The 17151-nt window shown below is 40.7% G+C and overlaps 1 protein-coding gene across 1 annotated transcript; it reads left to right on the top strand.

The window, feature by feature from the left end:
• The first annotated feature begins 258 nt into the window (after window positions 1-258).
• On the top strand, window positions 259-16266 carry PRMT9 (protein arginine methyltransferase 9). Its single transcript, XM_038135803.1, has 14 exons — window positions 259-865; window positions 1116-1218; window positions 1767-1979; window positions 2392-2540; window positions 3407-3643; window positions 4131-4298; window positions 5372-5474; window positions 6523-6629; window positions 8535-8727; window positions 12359-12542; window positions 13676-14387; window positions 15074-15227; window positions 15629-15751; window positions 15946-16266. The coding sequence occupies exons 3-14, from the start codon at window positions 1794-1796 to the stop codon at window positions 16159-16161; spliced, it is 2532 nt and encodes an 843-aa protein (XP_037991731.1). The 5' UTR covers window positions 259-865; window positions 1116-1218; window positions 1767-1793; the 3' UTR covers window positions 16162-16266.
• The last annotated feature ends 885 nt before the right edge of the window (window positions 16267-17151 follow it).

Here is a 17151-nt window from a genome sequence, read left to right as displayed (position 1 = left end):
GGTAGGCACACACAATATACACAGCTATACGAGCATGGAAGAGCTGCATTCATGCTTTAAAACGGGAAAGTAGAGATGAGCAGCTTCCAAACACTTCATAATTAGTAAACAATGCCACGGCCTGTTCCTGTCCCAGAAGTAGGACACGACCGAATGAACTCTGCCTTTTTAGAGCTGCACTCCAGGGCTCTGAATGGGGCTGTTCCCCGGAGCAGACTGCTCCACAGGGAAGGTAAGCGGTGGCACAGCCATGGGAGGGAGCAGGATACGGAACTTGAGATGTGGAGCAAAGCTCGGGATTTTGCTCCTCGCGATCTGCTGCTGTCGAGCAGAGCTGTCAATCAAAGGTCCAAGAAAAGCTTGTTTATGACTTAAAGCCTGTGTTGTTCTCCTCTGAGGTTCTCGGGAACTTACCAAGAGAGGAACTAAAACTTAAAGAATCAGGAGCACCGTGATTACAGGGCAGTGGAGGGAGGCAGTGCGTACACAGCGCTGGGCAAAGTTTAAGGTGGTGGCTCTTCCATGCTAGCCGAAAAGCCCTGAACAGCCCGGACCGCCAAAGGACCGCATCGGGCATGGCTACGGATCCCTTCCACAGCCCTGCGTTAGCACGAGCTGCATCGCCAGCTTCCAGAGGCTAGGATGCGGGCCGAGAAAGGACGCGGCTAATGGAAACACCTTTACCCGCCGCACCGACTCCCGCCCGGCGCCTGCGCGATGGCTCCGGCCCGGCAGCGCTGTGGCCGCGGCCTGGGAGCGCCGCTCCGCGCACGGCCCGTGACGGATGATCCTGGAGCCCGTGACGGATGATCCTGGAGCCCGTGACGGATGATCCTGGAGCAGATGGCGGATGGCCCTGGAGCAGGTGATGCCCGGGAGCAGGGGAATCCCCCACCTCCCCCCGCGGCCTGCCGGGGCAGCCCCTCGTGGGGCAGCGCCTGGAGCCCTGCGGCCCCTCGGCCGCCCTGCCCCGGCCGCAGTGCGAGCGGCGAGGCCTCCCCGGCTCTGCGTCTCCCGCGGCCAAGCCTTGGTCTGCCTTTTCATATTATTTTACTGTATTTTTAAGAAAACAGAAAAGAAAAAGTCTAGTCCTGATATTGTTGTGTTTCTTGCAGTCCCTCTCCACAAAACCTTCGTGTTCTTCAGCTTTGGGACCCGTCTTTACATACTATAGCCGTGCTCACCCTAGTACCTTTAAAAGTTACAACGGTAACACAGGCAAGTATAACAATGTGGGTATTGGCTCTGGTCGCTGTTTTTAATGTTTTCTTAGGGGAAAAAAATCGCCGTGGTGCCTTGTGTAAAATAAACTGCGAACACATTAATTCTATGAGGCTTTGCTTTGTGAAGATGCTGTTGTTCAAGGAGAAGAAATTTAGCCTGCAGATTTTGTGGTTGACTGTGAAATTTATTGAGTGCATAAACTGCCAGTGTGCCAGACTGTCTGGTCAGAGACATGCTAAAATGTCTGTTATGAAAATAAATTTTACAAAGCCAAAAATGTAGTCTATTTCCAGAACACCTCGTTTAACCTAGATGTGGTACACACTTGACTTTTAAATGGTGAGCACTCAGAGCTGATGGAATTATCAGTAGCGTAAAGATTAGATGTTTTTGAATCTTTAGGACTTGGTGGGAGAAGAGATGTCTTTATTAAACGCCAGTGAAAACTGAAATGTTTTTTGATCTGTCAACTTTGTGTACAAATGTTTTGACCTACAGTATATAGTATGTGTGACCTTTTTCTTTTTTTTTTTTTTTTTAAGAATAAGTGAGTATTTACATCCTTCAGAATGCCCAACTCCAATGCCAAACTTCACTCTAACCACAGGGGTGGCCGAGAAGCCAGCAGACGGGAATTGGTTTCCAGATCTTTGCAGAGTGCTCAGCATTGCCTGGAGAACCAGGATTTTGGAACTGCATATGCTCACTATCTCCTGGTACTCAATCTAGCTCCTGAGTTAAAAACTACTGTCAAAGTAAGTGCTCTTTGAATTACTTGGAATTTTATTTATTCTAATTCTCTTGAGGTCTTTGTGACATGTTTTGTGATTTTTTACGTGTAACTGATTTCTGCTTTTATTGAAGACAGAATTGGAAAATAAGTAGTAATTGGGATGGCAAATGATTTCTTTAATAAGCTCTGTATGAAGGGAGTTCACAGAATCTTTTAGTCTTTGTGTGTCAATGGCATTTAATAAAAACAGGGTCTTGTTAGGTCTGGAGCATGCATTAATATGTACATGCAGGCTCTCAGTAAACACTGCTGAGTGCTGATCCTCGTCTGTGGGTGTCCAAGTGTATGTCAGGACACCTCCAGGTGTTTTCAGGGTTCACTTCCCTAGTTCTGACAACTCCCAGCGCCTCACTGGTCTGTGCTTTATTTTCTAGGAAACATTTCAGTTTACTCTCTTTAAGTGGGCAGAAGAACTGGATTCTCTGGCACGGATTCAAGATCTGTTTAACTGCTATGAGCAAGCGCTTGAACTGTATCCCAATGATGAAGTGATCTGTAACAGTATGGGAGAACATCTCTTCAGGTTTGCAGTGATGTATATTCAGTTTTAGTAAGGGTCATGTTGTGAATACAGACACTTTCAAATCTGTCTACAATAGCTCAAAAAGAGTAGCCAATGCTAAAATAAGTGTTTTTAATCACAGCAGAAGTGGGAGAAAAAAGCCAACATGTTTTGTTGTTGCTCAGGTCTTCTAAGACTGGAATTTTAAGACTTAAATCATAGATCATAATCCAGGTGGTTTTAGTTAGGTTTCCTTTTTGTAATTTCTTTGTTTTAAAGGAACCCCTCTCTGAGCATTGTATTAAAATGTATACAAATATTTGATAGATTTAGGGCTTTTTTCAGTGCTGACTGATTTGAGATTACGCTGTAGGTATCATTGAAACTTGATTCAGAGTCACAATTTGGTTTCTTTGAATTTCTTTTTTCAAAATTGGTACTTAATGCAAAAGCTGACCACTCAAAATCTGGTGGTTTTGCAGGCGTTCCAGTTAAATAGAGTACCCACAGTTTTATATAAGTCTCTTGAGTTTATGACATTCTCTTGAGTTGAGTATCTGTGAGACTAGATTGCAGAGCTGCTGCTGTCAAGTTGTTGCAGTGAATTCTTGTAAATAAAACCTGTTTTACTTTGTCAGAAGATGCAGTAGTGGATGAAGGCTGCACACAATGGTGTTTCTGAGCTGGCTTTGCATTTTATGGTGGCTTGATGTAAAGCTATAAATCATTCTTTTTCATAAAGTAATGGCAGTGTTTCAAAAGATAATTTTTGCAGCTAACACAAAATATTTCTGTTGTCTTTTAGCTGCTATAAGACCTCTTTACAGACCCTCAGATGTTCACAGCTGCATGCATACTTTCCGTTTGTTTGTCATTCTTGCTCTTAGAATGGGCTTCAGAGACGAAGCAGCTGGCTATTTTCATAAAGCAGTGAAGCTCAACCCTGACTTTGCTGACGCCAAGGAGAATTTTTACCGCGTTGCAAACTGGCTGGTGGAGCGCTGGCACTTCATCATGCTCAACGATGCCAAGAGGAACCTCACCTACCTCAGGGCCATTGAGAAGGCTGTGCACTCAGGGAGCAGATCTGTCCTGGATATTGGAACGGGAACAGGAATTTTGAGGTATGCCACAATGCACGTTGCACAGGAATTTAATAGAAAATAATTGGTTCCCTGGTAAAATTTGGCTGAGAGTGGAAGAAGCAACTGCTTTGATCCTTTTATGGAGACAGAACTTTAAAAAGCAAGCAAGGCTTTCAGAAGCCAATGAGTCTGTAGTAGTATTTTTTGAACTGTTTTTTATTGTTTGTTGCAGATGCTTTTTGTGCCAGTAAGTGCTGCTGAAATTGAATTACTCACGTGGGTTTTGAAGTTGTAATGTTATTTAAATATTGACTGTAAAGAGTGGATTCAGCATAGCTGAGGGAGTGTCCTTATGCTAACTGTGGTGGTTTTTTTGCTGATTACATATCAAGAGGGTATCAACTTGTGCAATATCAGTGTTCACACAAGAGGTACCAGTTAATCTAAGGATGGCTTTTAGACTTGAACTGGTAGAAATATGAAGCAGATGTGGAAGAGGGGAAAACCCCTGATTCTTGTTTTTCAGTATGTTTGCAAAAAAGGCGGGAGCATCTTCTGTCTATGCCTGCGAATTATCCAAAACCATGTATGAACTTGCCCGTGATGTGGTGGCAGCAAATAATATGGAAAGAGAGATCAAACTTCTGCATCTGAAGTCACTTGATATAGAAATTCCAAAGCACATACCTGAAAGGTACGTTGTTGCTTTCTCTTTTGATGGTATTTTGAGTTTGCTCATCATTTCAAGAAAATAGGAAATGTCTTCTGACCTAAACAGGAAGTAACACTTCTGTGATATTGCTCATAATGTGAGAAGGTTCTCTGTATCTTTTATGTGTTTAAAGAGCAGAAATGACAACATGTTCTTCAGATCATCCTAATTTCTATTGGTAGACCAACAATGTCATCAATTAAGGAGTTTAATTCTTTGATGGTGGGAGCTTTGGGGCATATGTAATGATACTGCAGCAACGGGAAAAAAATTAGATTAGTATGTCATAGAAGTAATTTTAACACACTTTTATACTTCTAAGATCTTGTGGTTCACTTCTGCAGCCTTCGAATAGGATTGAATTACTAACATTTAATAAAGTTACGGTGATGGTACAGGCTCATGGTCTGAAATGATGAAGCTCCTGGTTTAGGCCAATCAAGCCTTGCCTAATTGGCTTGCCTAATCAGCTGAGCTACTGTAATACATGTATCCCTTTAGTGTGTATAATGAGTTACTAGATGTCAGCTATTAATAAATAAATTACTGCTGTTCTGGAAGTGTCTCCTCTTATTATGCCATATGTTTTCTTGTTTAATTCCAGAGGACTTAAGATTTTAGGGTTGTTAGTCTGTATAGGAATTTTTTTGTGCTTTGATTATAGTTTTGGAGATTTTAATTCCTTTTTATACATGTGCATGACTACATACTATTGCACAAAATACATATTCTGCAGTATCATTGGCTGTGTGCCCAGGCTGAAACATCTTCCTGTTTTGTCTAGATTCTTCCCACACAACTTATTTATAATGCTGAGCAAGAAGCTTTACTGTAAATTCTTGCTCAGTATTTGCTGTCTTTTATCTTGATCTTCAGTAACTTCTGACATTTCAAAACACATAATTTTTTGGAAGAATTAAATTGTCTACATGTACTGAAACTCCTGGTAAAAGTTTTGCTCTGAGCTCATACTGGTATGGTGGGGTTTTTTTCTTTAAAAGAATGATTGATTGTTGACAGGAGTGTTTGTTATACATCATATTTTTCATGTCTAGAGTTTCCTTGGTTGTCACAGAAACAGTTGATGCTGGCTTATTTGGAGAAGGAATTGTGGAGAGCTTGATACATGCTTGGGAACATCTGCTTTTACAACCAAAGGTAGGTGGTGTGGGTACCTGAGCATGTGCACACATTCCAGACAGATGGGAATGAGAAACAGTTGTCTTGTAAATACTTCATTCCTTTTGGTATGCTAAAAATGAGGGATCTGGGCTTGCTCCATGAATTTGATTTTGCTGAGTGGCAGTGAGGCAGAACTTACATTGTACTGTGAGCTCTGTGTTCTGAGTAAACATGTATTTGCAGAGCATGTTTCCCTGATGTAACCTTCCTCCATCACAGATGGTTCACTCTTAATCATTGTTCATTCATTTATTTTAAATCATTTTTGTCTCCATCTTTGTAAGTAACAGCAAAAGGGTTTGTGTGGATTTTAAATGTAAAGCCAGTTTAGGCAGAAAGTGCTGAATTATGGTAGAGTTATTTCTCATTGTTACATTTGGGAACTTTCAATTATAATTTGGTAAATAAATTAATTTATTTTTGCTGATTTGAACCTTTTTGGAAGACTTAGCAATTCCACAGGGTCTTAGATTTTACTTTATGTTTTGTGGTTTTGCTAGTACATTAAGCAAAGTAATATGACAAGGAGTCTTACAAAGCCTAATCTCTGTTAAACTAATATTCATCCTAACAGAAGGACTTCTCTTTATTTTGTCCTTCCCTTGATTCCAACTCATTTAAAAAAAAAGTTTTAGCTGGCTGAAACGTATTGTGTTGTACTGAGTTGAAACTGATGACCTCTAGTGTTAAGTACAGGAATGATGCATACCAGAAAAGTCCTCAAATGTGGGACTACTACTTTCAGTGTAGTCTAACTGTTTTTCAATCTGCATTTTGTTAGTTACACAGAGGAAGTAGTAGACTGAAGAGTAAAGCTGATGACTTGTTATCTTGAGACACTGTATTTAAAAACCTCCTTTAATTGGTAACAGAATGCCAAAGAGTAGTGACTTTACCAGTCACTAAGAACTTAGCAATGTTATGACTATCACTTGAATGGCTCACTAATATGTAATTTAGACTTTTCAGTAATGGTAGGAATAGGCCATTTTCTCATTGCATGTTGCTGTTCATGTTTTCACAGCCTAAAAACCAAGACATTAGTGCTGGAGACTATGGCAGAGTTATTCCTGCAAGTGCTACAATATTTGGGATGGCAGTGGAATGCAAAGAGATACGTAGACATCACAGGTGTGTTTAAACTCTAGCACAGCTTGAATCCACATTTTTATTTGGGAAGAGAGACTTTGTTTTTGTTGACCATTTCTCATTTACTTTGCTCTTTATTTTTTGAATGGCTGATTATCGGTTTAATGAAAAAAAATTCTGCTCTCACCATCCCCACCCCTTTTCCAGGCTGTCTCTTTTTTTTTTCTTTTTTTTTTGTCCCACCTCGCCTACCCCTTTAGGTTCAGATTTTCTGAACCCGTTAGTCATACAGTTACACTGAAATACCTGCCTCTAACACATGCTAAGGAAATTTGATTCCTTCCTAGTAAAATTACTTCTTGATTTTTGAATTGGAGATTCTTGGATTAATGCTTGGCCTTCATCTCATTTTACCCTCTTTATAATCTGCTCCATACCTGTATCTAACCCTGCATCTAACCCCTGTAAAGCCTAAGTGTTGATCACCCCAGGTGTTTTTATCTGTCTGAACGTCCTCTGCCTAATTCTGAACTGGCATACAGTAAGAGTTTCTTTGCTGAGACCAGTTCTGACTGTGTATCAATTACTTTCATATTTATTCCAATATTTCAGAACAATATCATTGTATGGAGACAGTCTCTGTCTGAGAGGTTTGGATTTGGGGTATTTTATTTAGGATTAATATGATTGTAGGTTAGAGAAAATACTAACTTCTAGAGGAGCTCCAGTGCACTGGATGAAAAGCAGCTGGGCTGCATCAGTGATTTCTCTAACGCAGTAGACCTGGACAGTGGCCAGAAAGAGAAAGAAGTTTTTGTGATAGATGGTCACAAAATAGTTTCTTTTATAAGTTAATTATTCATCAATTAAAAGAGGTTTTGCCTTGAAACTGGGCATTGACCATTACTTACAAAATTTAAATACACTGAAAGCTAATTTGCTGTTAACTTTGGATTGTTGAATTGATGTTCCATTTTAATAGCTTAAGGTCAGGTGATTAGCAGGACTGAAGTGATTGTCACAAATTAATTATATGCTGTAGGAAAAAAAGTCACTTTTACATTTCTTGCCTTTATAGTTTGAGATCCCTTTTTGCTCCAGTAAAAATATTTAAGATTATTTTAGCAAGTCCTGTTTTTATGTAAAACACTTGCCTGTTCTCAGATTTAAACTATGTGGATTTCTTTGAATTATTCTGATGTTCATGCCTTCACATTTCCTCAAGTGTTTTCACAATCTACGGGAGAGCTTTGGTGTTTGGATGTTTTTTCTGAGCAGGAGGCCTAATGAAATAGCAGTGTGGAAGTATCTGTTTTCTCATGATTTTTATATAATCTAGCACAGTTTCTGCCTTGAACAATTAATACAACTTTTCTTTGAGCTTTTTCTTGTGCTTTTTTTTTTTTGAGTGATTAGAAGTAGACATAAAGCCCAGAATTGAATGAATACCTGACTTTTTTTTCCTGAAGTACATTTAAAAGTGTGTTTAATTTATCATCAAACACTGATTCATCTTGCTGAGAGAATCCCCATTCAGTCCAATTGTTGATAATCTTGCATATCACAGCCATCTTTCTGTGCCTGATCTGATCTTCTACTTTGTGTTCTGTCCCATTCTGTCAGCAATTTTAAGTTATGCTTAATTGCTTGTGCTCTGATTGGTACTGGGTTTCTTTTCATAGGATGTAGTGAAATTCTTAATATGTATTGTACTTTTTCTTTCTGGTGACAGCATTCAGTTCTGATTCTTGAAAGTGAGGTGCATTTTCTGTGCTTTAGAGCTGCTCTGAACACGACAAAAACCCCACAGAACTGTTTTCATTTTTTTAAACTGTTCTAGCGGTCTGTACATTTAAAAATAATTAGTCAGCCTAGGGAGAATTTCCTTTAGGTTTTTGGTCAAATTACTTGGAATTTAATTTCTCCTCTGTTTCCTTTTGCTCCTAGAGTGGGATTGCAAGAAGTTGCTGGTGTGTGCTTGTCAAATTCAGTGCAGTTCTTCAGTCCCACATATGCTGCTGCTGGCTCAGAGGAAACTGTGGAGCCCTACACCACCGAGAAGCTCAGTCGTATTCCTGGAGGCTACAGAGCCCTGACAGAGCCCTGTCAAGTCATGACAGTAGATTTCAACGATCTGCAGGTAATGATTTTTCTTACACCTTTCTTAAGTAATCTTTTTATGGTAGCCAAAGTCCCATATGTCATTTGGTTTTGGGTTCAACTTCAGAACAGTTCACAAGTGCAAAGTTGGCAGGGCTGCTCTGAAATCCTCTGCTGGTTTTGATGCTTGTCTGGTTGTGTGGTGATGTGATTCCTCAGATGACAGTCTGTACTTTTTTTGAAGGTGGATTTTTTTTGTTTATTGGGCATAGCTTAGGGAACTTCGTAAACTACCTCACCTTTAGATCAAACAGCCTCAGCACAGGGAGGGGAAGGAAGGATGCAAGAGGTCCATCCTAAATGATGTATGCAGTTGTGGAGCTGACTTAGTTTATCTCTCTAAAGTCAGTCTTCACAAAGCTCTTGAAGACAGCAGAAAGGCTGTATTTTTTCATCTGGCATAAAAATGTAAATGTTAGTGGGTAAATGTAAAAGAGGAGATGAAGAAATTATTCTATTCAACCATTTGATCCCACACTTCAGCTCCTTTGTATCTTAGGGTATTTCTGTAATAGGGCATTCTAAAATCTAGTAGCTTAATTTTGTGTATTTACCACAAAATACATTTGTATGTGTATGCTAAATAGGCCTGAACTGGAAGGCAAGGAGTGCAGCCCCTGCAGCTGAGCTTGCTAAAAAGATGATACATCTGATCTCTGGTGTGGTTCTTGCTCATTGACCTGTGGTGAGGAGCTGGCATTGAGTCAGAGCTTAAAATAGATTCTGTTATATAAATGAAATTATTCTTGGCTGCTGCTTGGCCAGGAGCTGCAGTTTCTAAATCAATAGCTTTTCCTAGTTGGCTTGTCTGACATCCTGAGATGAAAAATGAAATAAGACAAGGCTCTTCAGTATACTATTGGGAGCAATCTCTGTGACCTGATGTTGCTTCTGCTTCCAGCGTCAATAAGAAACTATTGCTCTCATCTGAGAGATGTCTGTTCTTAAGCATCTGCCTGCTGGCAAACATGTAAAGATAATTTTAAAGAGTAAAGAACAGTGTTATTCTTTAATTCATGTTTCCGAAGTGCTCCTTTGTAGTTTTGGTTAGACTAATGGAGTGCTCCTGCCATGAAATGTTAAGATATTGTAAGTAAAAAGGAAGAAATGCCTCTGTTATGAATCACTGATGTGGTTGGGAATCCTTGGTTACTGTTTGTTGTTACTTTGTCACTGGGCAAATGTGGCAGTTCCAAACACTGGTAGGTAACTTTCAGCATGGATTTTTGTTTTGAGGTTTGTTTTTTTTTTATATGTTGTGTCATGGCCATATGTGGATGTTCAATCAATGCAGCTAAAGATGAGAAAAAAATTTCTTTGTTCCTATTGTAATAAGAAAAGACCCTCCTAAACTTAAAAACAGTAGCAGAATTACTAACTAAGAACAGAAATTCAGGTAAGAAATCACTTAGCACTAGTAAGGTAAGTTTGTAAGACCTATTTTCTAAACTCCTGTTTCAAAGAACTAGAGGGATGTTGCATTTACTCTGCTCATGCTAACTGTCCAGACCTAAACTGGCAGAACTGAGAAGATGGCTTAAGATACAGTACAACAGTGTTTTTCAAACTGAGTTGTAGGAGGTTTCAAAGACATCAGTACAGATCAAAGAAATAATAAGTCAAAATTCACAAATAATAATAATTTCAAAAAAAGCAGCTGCTTTATGGTGATTACTTTATTACTGCTGTTATTAGCAGCAGCAGCAGCTCAGTCCCTCCCAGGCAGGGGAATGAGGTGTGGCTGTAATTACACTTGCACCCAGCCAAGTGCTGCCTGTGTGCATGTTTGCTGGCAGCAGATCAGTGCCACTGGCAGGGGAAGTGTTTACCTCTGCAGCCAGTAATTAAAGCTCAGTCTCACTTTCAGGCCCTAAAGGAACTGTGTTTTTGCCAGCAGTTACAGTTTTTGGCTTTTCCTAACCCTTCACGAGAAGTTGTGGTGTGGAATATGTGAGAAATTGTGGATCAAGACGTAGGAAATTCAATCACTGTATTTTTGCTGTAGATTTTCCTTCTGTTTGTAGGTCTTTCTCATTCAGAGGACATGTATGGCATTAAATCATTTTGGGGTTTTTCTGCCTATTCCTGTGCCATTGCTTTTTTTCCTTTGCTCTCTCTTAACAAGACTACTTGATAAATTGCCATCCTGATGTGCTACGGCTGTTTAAATCTGTAATTGGCAGAAAAATAAAAGAAGGTTTATAAAGTGGCAAATGTGAGAAATAAGTATGGGTTAAGCAGCATAGCAGAGGGCACGGAAAACTGAATTGGATTGACCTTGGGCCTGCTGATGTTGAGGAGTACTCAGGAAGAATACTTCTAATATCAAATACACTTCTATACTTCTCCAGCTCCCCAGAAACCAAGAACCAGATGCATGCTTCTGCTCTTGCTGTCTTATTTCAAGGAGCTTGATGCCAGCAAAGCTTCAACTGACTGCTCTTTCCTTCACTAGATGAGGAGGTACTAAAAGGATGACTGGCAGCAAAGCACTTGTATTGAAGAGCAGCGACATCTTACTATGAGCTTTGTTATCATTCAGTAATTTTAACTTGCCCATTGTTCAGCCATCTCAGTTGTAAAAACAGCTTGTAGACAAGCTGTTGGAGAACACAGAACGAAGAGGGAAGAATAAGAAACCCAGCAAGAGACAGCTAGTCCCGTCTTCAGAGCAGGACATGAACTTTTCTTTTGCCTTGTGTATTTTAAGATTGAAATGTAAAGAGAACTAGTGTTGACATGAGCAGATCAGGAAGTTGATGAATGTTTTGGAAGGGCTATTACTAAGCAGAATGGCTGTGACTGAGAACCTTTGGTTCCCTTTGGGCCCTTGTGCTTGACCTCCTGTTGATTGGTTTATGCTGGAACTAAAACATTAGTGCTGGTCCTTCTGTGCTTGTGAATGTTGGTAGCAGAAGGTAATTCCTGAGAAAAATAAATTGTACATGGAAAAATACTTAATTTTGGTTACATATTCAAAACTTTGTAGAGTATTGCAGAATTTATAAATGATGCCTTTAGGATAGACCTTAAGGTCGTCCCAGTAGTGAGATTGTACATGCCTGAGCTTTTACACAAGGCCTACATAGCCCAGATAGCAGATAAAACACCCTCAAAGATGTTTGACTTCCTGTTTTTATAATGACTCTGCAAGCCTGTGTTTGAGCAAATTCACAGTACACGGTATTTGTAGAACTGACTGAACACAGGTTTTAAGTGAAACATGTGCCTGAGCATTGATTTGAGTTCAGCCAAAAGCCTGGCTTTGTTTTTATTCATTCTTGTAAGGCAAGCCCTGCCAGTCTGAAGTCTTTCTTGCAGTTTTCAGTGGGTTTAAATGTGTTTGTTCTTAGTTGTAGGCATGTTTGCTTCTCACAGATGCAGGCTGTCCTTGTGGGAAATGGCTCTTGCATGTGGGAAGACAGTTCCTGTGCTAATGAGTACTAATGATGATAATTGGTATTGTAGAGGCCTGGTAACTTCAAGTTTCTGTTGGGTGCCCTCATGGATTGGTGCAGAAATTTTGGATTATTTAGTTTACTGAAACCAAATTTTCATTTATGGAGATAAACTCCCCCACTTTTTTTTTTTTCTCTTTCTGCTTTGGTCAGGAGCTGAAAAGCCTGGCAGCTAGAAAGCCCTGGAAGCTCAGCCTGCCAGTCACTGAAGGAGGAATACTGGATGCTGTTGCGGTGTGGTTTGTACTGCAGCTTGATGATGAGCATTCTCTATCTACAAGTCCCAGTGAGGAAACTTGCTGGGAACAGGCTGTGTATCCTGTGCAGGGCCTCCTCGGTATGTCCTGTGGGTTTGCTTGTTGTGGTACATTAACTTGGTTTCCTTTTGGTTTGGTTTTTTTTTTTTTTCATTTTGATAAGTTAGCTTATCTCAGAGATTAGGAAGTCTAAATAGGATTGGAAGTTCAACAGCAGGTAGCTGAGAGGTGGTTCCTGATCATGTTTGTGGTCTGTAGAGCACAGTCCCTTCATCAGGGCTTGCTTGTGGGACTTTGCTGTTAAGCAGATGAGATCTGGGAGAAAGCTTTTAACTAAGTTGGGGTTTTTTTCTGTATTGAATTTATTGCATTGTGGAGCATCTCCAAAAAGTGGGGATACTGACTGGCTCACTTGCAACTTAGGAGAGGAAGCAGGGCAAGGTGAGGTAGGAATTGCTAGCTGCTGCTGCCACAAAACCAAAACTAAACATTCCTACCTACCCCTTGCCCCATGTGGGATTCAACTTGAATACTCTCCACATACAGGCATTGGCAGTGTAATTTTTAACAGTGTCTCCTCTCTATTCACCCATCTTTTATTTTCCTTTTTCCTAGAATCTTAGAATATCTCGAGCTGGAAGGGATCCATAAGGATCGTAGAGTCCAGCTTCCTGCTTCTTGCAGGACTACCTAAATTTAAATCACCTGTCTGAGAGCATTATCCAGGTGCTCCTTGGGCTCTGGCAGGTTTGATGCTGTGACTACTGCCCTGGGGAACCTGTTCCAGTGACTGATAATCCTGTGGGTGAAGCACCTTTTCTGAATGTCCCATCTGAACTTCCCTGATGCAGCTTCATTCCATTTCCTCATGTACTGTCTCTGAGAGGGATCAGCACCTTCCCCTCCACTGCCACCCTTGAGGGGGTTCTAGACTGTGATGAGATCTTCCCTCAGCCTGCTCTTCTCCAGGCTGAACAAAACAAGTGCCCTCAGCTGCGCTTCATAAGCCTTTCCCCTGAGGCCTTTCTCGATCTTGGTCACCCTGCTCTGCACACTCTGATGCCTTGATGTCCTCATACTGTGGCACAGATATGGACAAATGAGATATTGGGGTGGGTGGGTTGGTTGGTTGGTTTGTTTCAAGCACCATAAGGCCCTTCATTGATGTATCTGTAAAGTAACTCACACGACTTTTTTGTGCTCTTTTGCCAAGATTATTCTGTGAAGACTGGAGATACTGTGATGATGGAAGTTTGCTGCCAAGACTGCTACTTGAAGATCCAGAAGATTTCTTCTTTGCCTTCAGAGTGCGGGATGGATTTCAGTGACAGAGACGACACGCTGAGTTTGGGCAATGAGGCTGAATTATGTAATGCTCTGGCTGGACTTCAGACAAGCACCAAACAGGATGGCAGCACTCCAGTGTGTGTGCTGGAATCCACAGAAATAGCCCTGTTGAATGACATAGCCTACCACGAATGCTTTAAAGCTGCCATGAGCAAAGTGCTGCTGTCATTAAATCCAAGTAAGGACTTGCACTCTATGGACGTTGATGGACATGGCAGCGGGATAAACCTCCAAGAGAATCAAAACACAAGCTCTCTAAGTGTGGATCCTGATGCTTTGTACATTTTAGATGTATCTGAAGGCTTCTCTATCCTGCCGATTATAGCTGGCAAGCTTGGACCAGTTAGAGCCTACAGTTCTGTTGAGAAAGATCAGCATCAGGCAGCACTTCATGTCATTGCAGAAGCAAACCATTTCCCTAAGGAAACATTAGAGTTTTGGCTCAGCCACTTAGAAGAAGAAAGTGTGGTGCTACAGAGACCCAAATCAGACAAATTGTGGAGTATTATTATCTTGGATGTTATAGAGACATCAGGTTTAGTCCAGCAGGAAGTGATGGAAAAGGCTGCAATATCCAGGTACAGTATAAAAGGACAAAAATACTCCTAGGAATCTGTAATTACCTGAAAAATTTTGAGAATGTTCCTTGTAACTATGTAAACTGTTATGTGTCTTCTGTAGAAAAAGGGTTTTTCCTTGGATTGAACCTCCCAGTGTTTCTGGCATGACCATTGTATACATTACTTTTTTTTAAAGAAACATCGAGATTTCACCATCTCAGATTCCTTTATTTTTTTTTTTAATGGAAGAATACGGATGATCATATTCCTTGGTCTGTCAGAGGTTTGCAGGATAACAAAGAATAACCAAGGTAGCTTTTAGTGCAAGTTTAGAAAAGCCCAGATTCGTGTACATGCCAAACGGTTGTCGGAACAAACTGGTCCTGCCAAAAGACGAACCCGTGGTGTTAGAACAGCCAGGGAGGCAGCAGCAAAGCTGCTGTTCCTCACAGCAGGAGGAGTGGGAAGGAAGGAGAGGAGAAGTAAAATAATGGAAATGGGTAACTAAGTGTGAAATGGATTTATCCCCTTTTGTGGGCCTAGGGAAACATTAGTGTTAACCTTTGTGTTTAGTGATGGCACGTTATGCTTAGGAGCACTTGACCTCAGAGGAAGAACTAGTGTGCCGTTCTTAAATGTATTTCCTGTTCTTTCATTACTGTTGATTGATCAGCTTTACAGGTGAAATCCCTCTTATTTTCCAGGTGTTTACTTCACAGTGGAGGGAAGATTTTCCCACAGTATGTGTTGGTATATGGGATGCTTGTAGAATCAGAGTCTCTGTTGCTGGAAAGTGCTGTTCAAGGAACAGAACCAACCCTGGGGTTTAATATAGCCCCTTTCATCAACCAATTCAAGGTAAGAAGCTGGTGAGTGGCTTCCAGGCATGGTTTCAAAACTGCAGCTGTTTAGCTGTTTAGATTTGGTGTGAACTATAAAATAACACTGTTGAAATTATCAAGAGAGGTTTTTGTGACCACACAGGGACATTGAGATAAACTAAAATGGGTGATGTTTGTTTTAGAACTGGCAGGGAAGTTTTGTCCTCGTTATTGTACAGAAGAATGACTCTGCTGTTACTGTTCCCAGGCAACTGTATTCCAGTGTTTCAAAAGGGATTAGAGGGCTGTATTTTGCATTTTGTCTATCTCTGATAGCCATTCCAGTAATGCCTGGCAACTTTAGTGTTATGATTAAGTTTACTACCTTTTCCCTTTGTAATGGCTGTTGCTGCCTGAAGTTCTGGTCTATACTTTCAGGTACCTGTTCGTGTGTATTTGGATCTCTCCACGTTACCCTGTGTACCCTTGAGCAAGCCAGCAGAGCTTTTAAGGCTGGATCTCATGAACCCTCTGCTGAACAGCCCCAGCAGAGAAGTGAAGGTGAGTTCTAGAGCCCAAAGTCCATCTGACTACTCTTCTGCAGCGCTGCTTCTTAATTGCACCTGTGAGCTAAACATTTCAATACCGGATTTATTTGTCTGCAGCTGTCTCTGAAAAGGATTGAAATTATTTGAACTACTTCCTTTTTCAAAGAACAAAGCAGTATAACTGATCATTATTTTAAATACTTTTAGGTACAAATTTGTAAGTCTGGCCGGGTCACTGCCATTCCCTTCTGGTATCACATCCATCTAGATGAAGACCATAGCTTGAACACGTCTGATGAGTCCTCACACTGGAAACAAGCTGCAGTTGTTCTGGATGAGCCCATCCCAGTTCAGGCTGGAGATGAACTTGTACTTGATGTCCAACACCATAAAAGTAATATCAGCATTACAGTTAAAAGGTGAAGAATGTCCTGTGTGATTTGTGCTTAATTTATGCATAAACTGAATGTTCAGAACAACACTGCTGTTACTTTGTAATAAAGTCCAAATTTTATTTACTGATCAAAAGGCTGATCTGTTGCTGTAATAAGAGATACTTAGGTTCCACTGGCGGACTAAAATTTGCACTGTAAGGGTATCCTACCAAGCTAGAGGAGGTATTGTCTTCACTGCAGCACAAACCTGATTGCTGGCTTGTGTAGTGACTGCAGCAACGGGACAGAGTTCTGCTACCAGCTCAGCTGTAGTGAGGGGAAAAAAGCACCTGGGTACCTGTACCAGCAATAAACAGCTGTGGGATAGAGTCCTTGTTTCTCAAACCGTGATTCAACTTCTCAGTTGCCAGAGCTTCCTGCATCAGTGTATTGTTACCCTTGTGGCAGGACTGAACAGCATTCCAGCCGCCGTATCACAAATCAGTGCTGCACACAGAGCATTCTAAAAGCTGTAAACCATTCTAAAAGCTTTTGGGTAAGTTAAGCTATGTAATAGAAGGTAAAACTGATAAACTTTTTAGAAACCCCCAGAGAATACAGTGGGAATTAACTTATCTGTAGGAAGTTGTATAAAATACATCAGTCACTGCAGTGCTCCTGACAATCTTCTTTCTACAGCATTGCATCGTGGTATAATGCAGGTAACCAGTTTCTTCTACTAAATTTGTATACAAGTGGAAGACTAATAAAAGCTGTGAACTCAGCACTGATTCTGCCTCTGCAGAGAAGACGAAGACTGTTAGCCAGATTTTTCTGTAGCTAAGCTGCTTTTTACTGTGCAGTCTGTTTAATGGAGAAGAGGCAATTCTGTACTCTTGCCTTAACAACAGCACGTAGAAAGAGCCATCCAAAAATGATTCTTCTATAAGTTCTGGGCCTGCTGAAGTCATTATATACTCTCCATTAGGTCAAACATTTCAGATAGTTAAACTTATTTCTATATATCAATTTCTATTTA

The sequence above is a fragment of the Motacilla alba genome, chromosome 4, assembly GCF_015832195.1.
Source record: "Motacilla alba alba isolate MOTALB_02 chromosome 4, Motacilla_alba_V1.0_pri, whole genome shotgun sequence".
NCBI classification, from domain to species: Eukaryota; Metazoa; Chordata; class Aves; order Passeriformes; family Motacillidae; genus Motacilla; species Motacilla alba.
This window is presented reverse-complemented; position numbering and strand designations above follow the sequence as displayed.

Bases quoted from the DNA above. Each gene is read 5' to 3' on its own strand.
- PRMT9 (XM_038135803.1), top strand. From the start codon at position 1,794: ATGCCCAACTCCAATGCCAAACTTCACTCTAACCACAGGGGTGGCCGA. The intron at 1,980-2,391 runs GTAAGTGCTCTT...TTTATTTTCTAG, and splicing joins AGTTAAAAACTACTGTCAAA to GAAACATTTCAGTTTACTCT. The intron at 8,728-12,358 runs GTAATGATTTTT...TGCTTTGGTCAG, and splicing joins TAGATTTCAACGATCTGCAG to GAGCTGAAAAGCCTGGCAGC.